General features: G+C 45.8%; 2 protein-coding genes across 4 annotated transcripts in view; both read right to left on the bottom strand.

The window, feature by feature from the left end:
* WIPI2 (WD repeat domain, phosphoinositide interacting 2) overlaps window positions 1–10,046 on the bottom strand; it is a 40,686-nt gene extending 30,640 nt beyond the window's left edge. Inside the window, exons 1-2 of one of the 3 annotated variants that reach the window (XM_045461997.1) lie at window positions 9,720–10,046; window positions 1,532–1,614 (exon numbers count right to left, since the gene is read on the bottom strand). In XM_045461997.1, coding sequence (XP_045317953.1) covers window positions 1,532–1,614; window positions 9,720–9,793 — 157 coding nt within the window. In that variant the 5' untranslated portion in view covers window positions 9,794–10,046. The remainder of the gene's footprint in view (window positions 1–1,531; window positions 1,615–9,719) is intronic. The other 2 variants (XM_045461998.1, XM_045461999.1) reach the window with 2 other exon arrangements.
* Window positions 10,047–11,685: 1,639 nt separating this feature from the next.
* Window positions 11,686–11,953, bottom strand: LOC123589366 (NADH dehydrogenase [ubiquinone] 1 beta subcomplex subunit 1-like). The gene has a single exon (XM_045461380.1). It carries the CDS (start codon window positions 11,892–11,894, stop codon window positions 11,721–11,723), a length of 174 nt encoding a protein of 57 aa, XP_045317336.1. The 5' UTR covers window positions 11,895–11,953; the 3' UTR covers window positions 11,686–11,720.
* Between the last annotated feature and the right edge of the window lie 332 nt (window positions 11,954–12,285).

Here is a 12,285-nt window from a genome sequence, read left to right as displayed (position 1 = left end):
ATACTTTGGCAGTTTCTTTAAAAAAAAAGGGGGGGGGGGTCTACCATATGACCCGACAATTGTATTCTTAGACGCTTATCCCAGGGAGGTAACAACTTATGTTCACACAATCTCTATACATGACTGTTCACAGCAGCTTTATCTGTAATAATAGTCACAAATTGGAATCAGCCCAGATGCCCTTTAACAGGTAACTGACGGTACACTGTGGTCCATCCACACCGCAGAATATTTCTCAGTAATAAAAACGAACTACTGACACATCCAACCGTTCAGATGAATTTCCAAGGAATGATGCTGAGTAAAAACAAAACAGAACAAAACAAAACAAAACAAAACCCAGTCCCAAAAGGTTACATATTTCCATTTCCATGTCATTTTTGAAATGACAACATTTTGGAGAGGATAGATTAATGGCTACTAAGAATTAGGGCTGGGAGGTAGAGACAGGTGTGGTTATAAAAGGGCAGCGGGAAGCACTCTGTGTTGTTAGAACCAACCAGCATCTTGGCCGTGTGTGGGGGAAACAGGAATCTGCAAGGGCGTTAAGACCATACAGAACTTAGGAAACACAAACGCATACAGGTAAAACTGGGGAAACCTGATCAGGAGCAATCAACTTTGCCCTCCTGGTTGTGGTTTTATACTGTGGTTTCGCAAAATGTTACCATTGGGGGAAACCGGGAGAAGGGTATATGGGGTCTGTATTATTTCTTACAACTGCGTGTGTATCTACAATCACCTCAATTTAAAGTTGTTTTTAAAAACAAAAATAAAGAGCAAAACATTACAAGCTCACTTATATAAAACAAAACCACACACAAACACAAAAGTATATCTTCATGTGTGTAACTACATACATGCACAGAAAACAAGTTATGTATGCAGGAAGAGCCCAAAGCTTTCTAGCAAATTCTCTCTGGGGAGGAGGACTCTATGCCTACCGTTTACTCAGCAAGTCCTACTGCACACACACACACACACACACAAGAAAACCAAAGAAACTGAGATCCAAGATGAAGCAATCTATCTGAAGTCACAAATAAGTGACTGAACAAGAAGTCAAAGCTCATATGACCCTTCTACAAGTCCATATTGCCTCTGACATGTAGGCCACTCGAATGCCATAAGATGTCAAATAAATCATTCCTATGGGGGCTGTGAAGTTTTCAGTCTTCTGGAAGTGGTTTATAACACAAAGATAAATGGTTTCACTGGCATTTAAAATGGGGAGAAATTACAGAACACTACACACAGCATGGTATCGTGTATTGAAAGACAACCCATAAAACAAGCGTCTCCGCAGTACATTTATAAACACGCAAACACGCACACCTTGGAGAACACGTACCACCCGTTCACAGCTGTCATCCCAGGAAGCCCAAGGTCAAGGAAGAGTACCGGTCAAGGGGTGTCTGGACTTTAATCACAGTGTTAGAGTTTGAGAATGCATTCCAACTCAAGTATACTTTGTCTATTTTTTTGTTTTGTTTTGTTTTGAAGAAGGGGGAAAAATAAAGCAAACACTTACTGCATTCATAGATCTGTTCCAGCTTATCCACAGAAGAAAGGGAGAAAAATTTATAACCGGACTTACTACCAACAGCTAGGGACCTGCAAAAAAGCCAAATCAGAAATAAGAGCTGATACGTGTAGACAATGATAATGCAAAAACAAGCTCCATGTTACCAACTAGTAACCATCATCTCTACTGAAAATTAGCACGAGTAATTTCACACAGTTTGTAGTGGGTGAGTGCTGGCTGAGCAGAAAAGAGGCAAGGGGCAGAGCCAGGTACCCCAGCTCGCAGCCAGGAAAAGGTGAAGGTCAATAAAATACAGACCTTATTCTTACTGAAAACCTACAAAACCTTAAAGATTACTTTGACAAATAAATGGAAATAATCAGCCCTTAATTAACGATCCCCTCAAAACAAAGTGGGGCTCCTCAGGTGATCTGCTCTATGTGTGAGTCCAAAAGCGAAGAAGGCGGACGCTCCCGATTTTAAACAAAGACATTTACGATGGTGGACGATGACAACCTTCTGCCTCGGCAGGGCCACAGCAAGCGCAGCTCAATCACCTATGTGAAACTATAGCTGAGCAGTGGGGTGGAAATAAAACAGACGGAAAAGATAACTTGGAAGCTGGCATGGGAGGACTGCACAGCTGACCTACAAGGAAAAGATAAAATCACTCACACCTGACGCCAAAGCCACGGCTTTCGCCAAGAGGCCTGAAGGGAGCTCACGGGCTCCCCAGCTGCCACCCCCGACCCTGTACAGGTGCAGTGGGCCACTGAGTGAAGCAGTTCCCCACCGGAAGATTACTACTCTCCAGAAAGTGACTGACCGCGGGGGGGCTGGGGGGGAACAAAAGGAAGTCCAGCTCTGAGAAACAGAGGACGAGCCAATCAAGCAGGATGCGTGGGGCGTATGAGGAAGCAGCTACTGGACGGTTCTGAATCCAGTGTCTGGAAAAATGTGCAGACAAGTGGAGGCAGAAGACAAACCAGAAGACTACAAAGACTGAACACCGACGTTTCCTAGCGGGAGTATCTGCACACCAAGATAAAACTTAGGGCCACTTCAACGGCTATTTCATCTATTAAAAACTGGAGATTTCCAACCCTTCTCTGGCCCATAGGTAGAAGAAATGTATTCCAAGAATGGAGCTACTGTAAGCACTATGAAATTTTTAAGTTGTAATTGGCTCATCTTAGAAGTATAAACAAAAGCAAAACTCTTTGGGGCACCTGGGTGGCTCAGCCGGTTAAGCGTCTGACTTGATTTCGGCTCAGGTCATGATCTCATGGTTCGTGAGATCGAGTCCTGTGTTGGGCTCGGCGCTGACAGCGTGGAGCCTGCTTGGGAATCTCTCCCCCCGACCCCAAAATATGTAACTAAACTAAAAAAAAAAAAAAAAAAAGCAAAACTCTACCTTTTTTTTTGCAAAAGTACTTTACTGTTTTGAATTAATTGTATCAATGAGGTAATTAGATATTTTTACCTGTAAATAATTTGAAAAGCAATAAAGAAGCCAACAAAAACATAAATATCCAGGAGAACTAAAAATAAGACAAAAATCTCAGCAGTCTATAACTTTTGGGAAATGTTTTCCAGATAACTAATGGTTGCTATTTTAAGCACCGATAGATTCTTTCTATTTTTGATTAAAGAATGAAAAAGGTGTTCTTGTATATGCTTTCCTGTATGCCTATCACAAGGGGGTGGGAGATTCTTAACATTTTCCTGGAGTCCTATGGGAGTGACCATTAAACCTACTGTACTATTACAATACGGTGACCCTCTCAGACCCTACCAAGGAGATGAGGGTTTTGTGTGTGTGACCACAAATGGTCAGACTGTAGTGTTGAGCTGCTAAAAATATTTTCCATTTATTCTTTTGCAGAGAGGTGTCACTTCCTTGTGACCCTCTCCCCAGGATTAATAGCTCCTCTCCCTTTCTAATTTGTTGACTTAGAAACCAAATCGCCAACCTTATGGACACTACATATAAAATAAGCTTAGGGAGGGCTTCTTTCATGGGCAAACTTAATGAGCTTTAACTGGTTTATGAGAAACTAGATTTTGATTCTATGCTCCGAACAAAAGAATCTGTCAAAACTGGCCTTTGGTGATCAAACATCAGAACTTTGATGTCCTTACAAATATTCAGAAACTGCTTTAGGATATTAAATACCTCAGCTACAATTTTAATTGCGTGGTTTGTAAAACTGCTGTGCACCTCCATCAATAAGAAATACAAGCACAAATATTTCAATTATTTTCCCCTATATATCCATGGCATAGTTCGAGTATATATTTTATCAGTAAAAATGGATGTTTTTATTTTCATTTATTTTTGAGAGAGAGAGAGAGAGAGAGACAGAGTGTGAGTGGGGGAGGGGCAGAAAGAGAGGGAGACACAGAATCCGAATCAGGCTCCAGGCTCTGAGCTGTCAGCACAGAGCCTGACACGGGGCTCGAACTCAGGAACAGTGAGATCACGACCCAAGCCGAAGCCGGACGCCCAACCGACTGAGCCACCCAGGCACCCCCTAAAAGTGGATGTTTTTAAAGGGTGGTAACACCAATGATCAGGTTCATACATCCCTCTTTGGGACTGATCCTGCTTTTAATAATTTCTCATGATTTGCCTGACCATACAATGGCAGACATATTAATGGGAGAGGCACAGTAACAAGGAAGTTTGAAATTCCCTTATTAAATAACCTTATCCCCCAATAAATGTTTGTGTAGTTTTTTTTTTTGTTTTTTTTTTTTTTTTTTTAAGGTAACACAATGAGATCTTTTACTGCCGAAGGAAAAAAACCAGCTTACTATCCTAGAAAAAAGGTTATATTTACTCAGTCCCACGTTTCAACACCACAGCCCGGCCTTCAACCGTGCCTGGTGTCAATATCCAGAGACCCTGTTATATAGTCTTGAGACGAGGCCTAAGTCCTTTGCCAGGATGGGAGAGTGAGTGCTTGTGAGACATGCTGAGGGCCAATCCTCTTTATTTTCACCACACCCCCCTTTATTCCACTTCTAGAGCTTCCTAGGCTGCCAATCCTGAGCCTTTTGGGGATTCTGCAGTTTACGCCAGGTTGGCTCTCTGCTTTCTCCACCAGCAACCCGGGATCACCTTCCTGTACTACTTGCTAGCTTCTAGAATGTTGCTAGTGACTCCTTCCTCATTCTCCCTATCCTATGGGTTTCAGTCTTTTAAAATATTTTTTGAGTGGCGCCTGGGTGGCTCAGTCAGGCTCAGTCGGTTGAGCGACTGGCCAACTCCTGATCTCGGCTCAGGTCACGATCTCAAGGTTCCGGAGGTGGAGCCCCTTGTCAGGCCGGTGCGGACAGCCTGCTTGGGAAGCTCTCTCCGCTCCTTCCTTGCTTCCCCCTCTCCCCACGGTAAATAAATAAGCTTAAATAGATATCTTTGGGTAATTTGTTGACTGACATTTCAGTAGGGTTTTGGGAGGGGCCAAAACAAATGCCTCTGTGTGATCCACCATCTTTAACTGCAAGTCTATCACTGAATTGAAACCTGAGCGCTCAATATCTAAAAGATAGTGAATTTCCACTAAAAAAAGTGTGAATCAGATCTTTCTCTTAACTCCTTTTTCTTTAGTAAACTCTTACCAATAGTTAGTCCCGAAAGGCTTTCCCTTCCTACTATCTTACTTGATTAGAGTTAGGTGGCAACAGTCCACACGCATAAAAAGGAACCCAAGGAGGACACCTCGTAGACCCTGGGGCCCTACTTAGTAAGTCTGCTCCACAGCAGGCTCTTCCCGCAGCTCCCAGCATTTCCACCGCAGGCCTCCAGCTGGTTCGCCCTGATGCCTTGACAACTCAATAGCAGCTGAGCAGAATTCCTCTTTTGCCCCAAACCGAGTCCCCATAATGGAATCACTGTTCACACTAGACCCAAACCAGAGACTTGGGAGTAACCTGAACTTCCCTGCACCATGCCTGTCCCACGGGTCACACCAAGTCCTGATGGCTGACTGGTCTTTTCTCCACGGGCCACTGCTGTTGGACAATATCCTCCTGGGTGACTGTCCTGCTCTCCTCCAACACTCCCTCTACCCAGCCGACAGAATAGCCTAAAACTTTAAGGTTGAAGGATCCTTAAAGACCATCTACAATCAAGCCTCTCGATTTACTGATGAGAAAAAAGTGGAGAGAAGTGACTTTCCCAGAATAACAACTGTAACTGTAGAAGAAACTCAGTTAAACAAGCATCTCTAGGGGCGCCTGGGTGGCGCAGTCGGTTAAGCGTCCGACTTCAGCCAGGTCACGATCTCGCGGTCCGTGAGTTCGAGCCCCGCGTCGGGCTCTGGGCTGATGGCTCAGAGCCTGGAGCCTGTTTCCGATTCTGTGTCTCCCTCTCTCTCTGCCCCTCCCCCGTTCATGCTCTGTCTCTCTCTGTCCTAAAAATAAATAAACGTTGAAAAAAAAAAATTAAAAAAAAAAAAAAAGCATCTCTATAATTTTCTGGACACTAACAACTTCAATCCTATCAACAGGAGACCTGGAGAATCAAGTCCCTTTCTTTATTCTACCCCTTTTTGAAGTGTAGTTTAAAAAGGACATCGCCAAATCACAGATTTCCCACTAGACGAGCGGCATCCACCGGAGGAATTTAGTCCTTGACATTTCCATTTCAGGGATACTCTTACTAGTTTGTTAACTTCAATTTCAAAAGCCAAAAATTCCTCCAAAGTAAACCGTTCAAACGGTTACTTTCAGAAACCAGCATTGGAACTAACCAGTTAATAGCGAGATGACTGAAAACAACTGTTCTCAGTGCCTCTTTCACTGCTCTAACTAAAAAATAAACAAACAAATAGTAAAAAAACAAAAACAAAAACAAAAACAAAAGCACTTCTTCATACTTTTAGGATGAGAATCCTAGGAAAATTAACACAATATTTGAAACCATATTACTAGTACAAAAAGCAGGACAGATAGTTTGGTGTACAGGGAATATTCTTTTGTTAAGCATTATTGTGTAACATACATGTATTCTATTAAGTGAAATTGCTTCCAGATTTTCTCACTGAACACAGTGAATGTGGATCCTAGACCGACAACCTTTGTCTTGTGAAAAACTGTGTTCTTCTATTAAATTCTGGAGACAGGTAAAGGAGACAAAGGGGTAAACTGTACAGCCTTTCCTCATAAACATGTCTATTTCTTCAAGACAAATTAGTCATTTTAATCAATGATTAAATCCTATCTTCCCGTTTCTTAATAATTTACTATAATCCTATCCTACTATTTCTTAACAGTTTACATTCATAGTATATCAAGGTTTCTGGCAAATCCAAATTATGACACAGAAACCTCCTGAACTTCCAGACTCACTGAGGAATGAGGAAGCACGTGACTTCGAAGTGTGAAAAGGACTAACTTCAGGCCAGACCGACATTTTCTACTGTGTATGTAATTTGAAAGCCCATTTGAAATAACAGCCAAAGAGAATATGTTCTCATATTTGATTTCCTTTCAACATAAATGATGAATAGTGAAAAGCTGGAAAAAAAAATGGTAGAATACGTTTTGGAAATTCTCTAACTTATACAAGACATAAAAACCCAGAAAGCTACCGTTTCTTAACCGATCTCAAAACACTAAGGGCTTGGGGCACCTGGGTGGCTCAGTCGGTTGAGCGTCCGACTTCGGCTCGGGTCATGATCTCACAGTCTGTGAGTTCGAGCCCTGCGTCGGGCTCTGTGCTGACAGCTCAGAGCCTGGAGCCTGCTTTGGATTCTGTGTCTCCCTCTCTCTCTGCTCCTCCCCCACTTGCGATCTGTCTCTGTCTCAAAAATAAAAACGTTAAAAAAAAATTTAAAAACAAAAACAAAAAACACTAAGGGCTTAAAAACCAATCTCAGTTTGAAATGTTCTATTCGCTTCCTGGGTTCACATAACATAGTCTATCCTGATCACAACCACTGGCAACAGGTTATTCAAAATGTTTTTGCTGTGCTGGTTTTTACTCACGTGGAACACTAAGCGTTTGGTAGTTTTAATCTTTAAAGACTGCTACAGTATGATGCCTAAATTCACCATCCTCAAAATCCTACTTTTTAGGTAGAGAAGACAGTGGCAGAGTGGGAAGGGCAGTGGAAGAGACTCGGGCCTGCCCACACTCCATATGAACCAATTCCAGGATCCAGGCACAGCTCTGAGCCTTTGTGAACTTCAGTTTCCTCATCTGCACTTGGGAAAAGGTGATCTGCTTCCTTCTAACCTCAGCGCAGTCCCACTGCCGGGCCACCCGGCACTAACCTCACAATTCTGGGGAGGCGCTACCGAGTACCCGCTGCATGCCACGGACTTGATGCCTGCTTGCCATTCTACAATGAACTCTTCATTTAAAAAAAAAAAAAAAAAAGGGGGCGCCTGGGTGGCGCAGTCGGTTAAGCGTCTGACTTCGGCTCAGGTCATGCTCTCACGGTCCATGGGTTCAAGCCCCGCATCGGGCTCTGTGCTGACAGCTCAGAGCCTGGAGCCTGCTTCCGATTCTGTGTCTCCTTCTCTCTCTGCCCTCCCCCACTTGTGCTCTGTCTCTCTCTATCAAAAATAAATAAACATAAAAAAAATTAAAGAATATGCTTGTTCTTCCGGGAATTGGTGACAGTCAAGGATGAGGAAATGGACTTCAGTCATGTGGAGGAAGAAGAGCTGAATTCTGCCCAAAGGTACATGGGCATTGATATGAAAGTGGAGAATTGTGGGAGCCTGGTATTTTGGGGTAAGGAAATTATTTTGTAATGCAAACTGCTTACTGGGACATAAACTTCCTCTATAACTCATGGCATCTAAAATGCCATAGTTTTGCTTAAAATCCAGAAAGCCCTGATCTCCTAGGAGATCCCTGATCACTCTGGGCTCAGAATTGGGCTTTTTTTCTCTTTTAGCAAGTAAAAGTTTACTATTTCTGGTATTGAAAAAGGATAGCTTTGGGGCGTCTGGGTGGCGCAGTCGGTTGAGCGTCCGACTTCAGCCAGGTCACGATCTCGTGGTCCGTGAGTTCGAGCCCCGCGTCAGGCTCTGGGCTGATGGCTCAGAGCCTGGAGCCTGTTTCCGATTCTGTGTCTCCCTCTCTCTCTGCCCCTCCCCCGCTCATGCTCTGTCTCTCTCTGTCCCAAAAATAAATAAAAACGTTGAAAAAAAAAAAACAATTAAAAAAATTAAAAAAAAATATTTAATAAAAAAAAAATCTCATTTTCTACTTTGCTGACTCCATTCCGCCAGTAACAACTCGACCAACTACTTACTATGAAGCCAATGACCCATTCCTCCTCACTTACATCACTTCCTCTTACTCACTTCCCAAGATGGCTCTCCTCCCTTCCACAGCTCCTTCCTTCTCCAGAAACTTCATCTAGTAACTATCCTCACAGGTCACCGAGACAGCCTCTGAAGAATCAGCTTCAAACCCATAGGCGTTTGGACAAACAGCGTTCCAAATCCATGGGTTGGCATCAGTGGGCCTCTCTTTCCCTAAGGATGGGCCCATTCCCTGAAGCACCAAGACTCCTCAGGTATTTCTCTGCCACATCCCCCTTGACTCAGTTTCTCCCCAGATCAGAGGCCAGGATTAAGGCTAAGTTTGTTTCTTGCTCGGGCAGGACATCGAAGTTACCTAAAAAAAGAACAACGAGACAAGAAGAAAGGGAAAGAAAGGAAAAGGGCACTAAGATAATGAAGAGACAAGGAGAAGGGCCTGAAGAGACAAGAAGGACCTGAAGAGGGGAAAGAGTGGGGGAAGAGGGCCGAGGGAGAAGGGCAGGTGGGATAAGAGGAAGAAACCCACGCTCACTGCTCCAGAAGCGGCTGGGACAACAAGTCAAGGCACAAAGTTCTGCCCCAACTTTGTGAGAAGGGAGGTCCCAAAAAGTAAAGCGACGTATCCGTCGGTGGGTGAAAAGCCTCCTTATCTCCATCACTTTCCCCGCCCAGGGATCGCAGCTCCAGCGCAGAGCCCGGAGGGTCCCCGAGGGCAGCGCCCCTCCCTCCACGCTCCAGGCCCGCCCCCGGGGACGCCCCCGCCCGCCCCGGCCTCCACCCCGAACCTCCAGGCCGAATCTCCGGCCCTGAACCCGGCCTCAGGCTCCCGCCCGCCCCGGCCCCGGCCCCCGGGCCCGGCCCCCCGCCCGGCCCCAGGCCTCGGGCCCCAACCCCCGCCCGGCCTTACGTGTTGTCCTGGTTGAAGTTGGCGAAGAGCAGCTGGCCGGCGCCGGCCTCGCCGCTCTGACTCGCCAGGTTCATGGTGGGCGCGCGGCGGGCGGGCGGGAGGGTGGCCCCGGCCGAGGGCTCGCGCGCGGGAGGGCGAGTCGGGTGCGCTCAGGGTCGGCGCCTGGCCCCGCTCGCCGCCTCGCTGGCCGCAGCTGGCTGCCCGGGGATCAACCGCCGCCTCATCCCGTGCCCGCTCTTGTTTATGCTCCGGAGCCGGGACGCCCTGCGCGCCGGCGCGGCCCCGCCTCCTCGGCGCACGGCCTCTCAGGGCGCAGGCGTATTGCGGAGGTCCCGCCCCTTCATCGCTGGCCAGGGCTGGGGTTCCGGTCGAACACGCGCACGCGTGGGGACGCGCAGGGGCGCGCCGGGCAGGGCTAGCTGGCGTACGGAGGACGGCGCATGCGCGAGGGAAAAGTGAGTCCCTATGGTTTTATTAATATTAAAAGTGTCCGCTGTGTGCCTGTCCTTGCGCTAAGGATTTCTGTGCAGCATCTTATTGGATGCTTCTGGCAGGCCTACATAGAGACTATTGCGTCCCCACTTTACAGATTTGAAAACTGAGGCTCAGAAGTGTTAACCTATTTGCCAAGTGTTCAATCTGAGAATTGTAACCCCGTTCTTTCCCTGAGGCGCCCGCTTTCTGGATCCGTGGCGGGTTCAATCATATTTACGAGACACCTTCCATGTAAACTAAACGGGCCTCCCTCCCCTCAGAGAAGTTACACCGGAACACAATTACAAGCCGGAGTACAAGAGAGCACATGATGAGGTCACTCAACCTAGACTTAAGGGACAGGGAATGTGCAGTCAGAGAAGGCTTCCTGGAGGAGGTAAGACCTGAAGTTTGAATAGTAGGTAACCTACGGAAGCATTCTGTATGGCAAAGGTTCAGAGGTGAGAGTGTGTCCAAGGGAACGCTCTGCTCAGCGTGTCTAAGCTTAGAGTGGGGTGATGGACACAAGATTGGGCTTGTGAAACTGGAAGTGGCCAAATCGAGCGGGGTGTTGTTAAGATACATTAGGCAAGAGCCTGAACATTATCTAAACAACGGGTCGCCATTGAAAACACTTAGGCAGGAGAATGGCACAATTCAATCTGTGCGCAGGGAAGCTAATTTTTAGCCCAGAGTCAAGAATGCGTTGCAAATCCTTGAGGAAACCATGGTCCTTTCCTTTAAAGGTGCTGGCTCTCCTACCTCCCACCGAACTCAAAAACTAGTTTGAGATGGATTGTGGACGTACTCGTGAAAGGTAAAACAGTCAAGTTTCTGGAAGAAAACGTAGGAGAATGCCTTCATGGCTCTGGAGTAAATGAAGTCTCCCAAACAAGTACTTTAAAAAGTACTAACCACAAAATAAAACGTTAATCTTCATCAAAACGGAGAGCAACTGCTCAGGGCGCCGGGGGGGCTCCGTCAGTTAAGTGCCTGACTCTTGGTTTCGGCTCAGGTCGTGATCTCACGTTATTGAGATCAAGCCACCCTGCTTGGGTTTCTCTCTCTCTCTCTCTCTCTCTCTCTCTGCCCCTCCCAGCTCGCTCGTGCTCTCTTTCTCTCTCTCTCAAAAATAAATAAACTTTATGGGGCACCTGGCTGCTCAGTCGGTTAAGCAGCCAACTTCAGCTCAGGTCATGATCTCGCCGGCCGTGAGTTCCAGCCCCGCGTCCGGCTCTGTGCTGTCAGCTTGGAGCCTGGAGCCTGCTTTGGATTCTGGGTCTCCCTCTCTCTCTGCCCCTGTCCCACTCATGCTCTGTCTCTCTCGCTCTCAAAAATAAAGAAACATTAAATAAATAAACTTTAAAAACAACTTCTCGTCAAGACAGGTCAAGAAGGCAAGCCTCAGAATGAGTGGGGTACGTAAGCTTTCAATACATACACTTGAAATACATTTTTGAAAATACTGAGTGTGTTTTTATTTCCTAATTTTTTTAAGGTGAACATTCTTTATTTCAGTCACAGCCTTTATTTCCAGGTGACTTCTTCACTGGGTCTCATTTCCTTTTTAAGCAACACACTCTTGGTCTGGAAGGCAGTTAGTTTTTCATCATTCTTTTTGTCTAGATAACATCCAAGGACAAATCCCACGGGTACAAGTGTATGTACCCAGTGGTCACAAACAATCTGAATTACGTTCATCGCGGATGCTGCGCCCTTGGTGCCAAAAAACGGCTCCACGGCCAAGGGCAACGGCGAGCTCAGCCCTGTTGTACACATTGTTGACAAAGGACTTCTTTCCAGAACGTTAAGAGAATTTCTACAAATCAATGAGGAAAATACCAACTCATTTTTGGGTACTTGAGCATGGTACTTCAGAAAATATCAAAACGGCTAATGAGCACCTGAGAAGGTGATCCTCATTAATACTCATCAAGAAAATGCAAATTAAGAGCAAATGAGATACTACAAGCATCCACCTGTCAAAATCAAATACAAATGGAGACCAGGCTCGAAAATTCCGAGTTGACAACGCCAGTGTCGTCATACAAGCAAAGCTTAATTTAGCTTATTTTGCAAGACTAGCAAAAGC

The sequence above is a fragment of the Leopardus geoffroyi genome, chromosome E3 (assembly GCF_018350155.1).
Source record: "Leopardus geoffroyi isolate Oge1 chromosome E3, O.geoffroyi_Oge1_pat1.0, whole genome shotgun sequence".
In the NCBI taxonomy this organism is placed as follows: Eukaryota; Metazoa; Chordata; class Mammalia; order Carnivora; family Felidae; genus Leopardus; species Leopardus geoffroyi.
Note: the sequence above shows the minus strand (reverse complement) of the source record. Positions and strands in the feature narration are given on the sequence as shown.

Excerpts from the sequence above, each read along its gene's own strand:
- LOC123589366 (XM_045461380.1), bottom strand. The coding sequence starts at position 11,894 with ATGAACGTAATTCAGATTGTTTGTGACCACTGGGTACATACACTTGTA.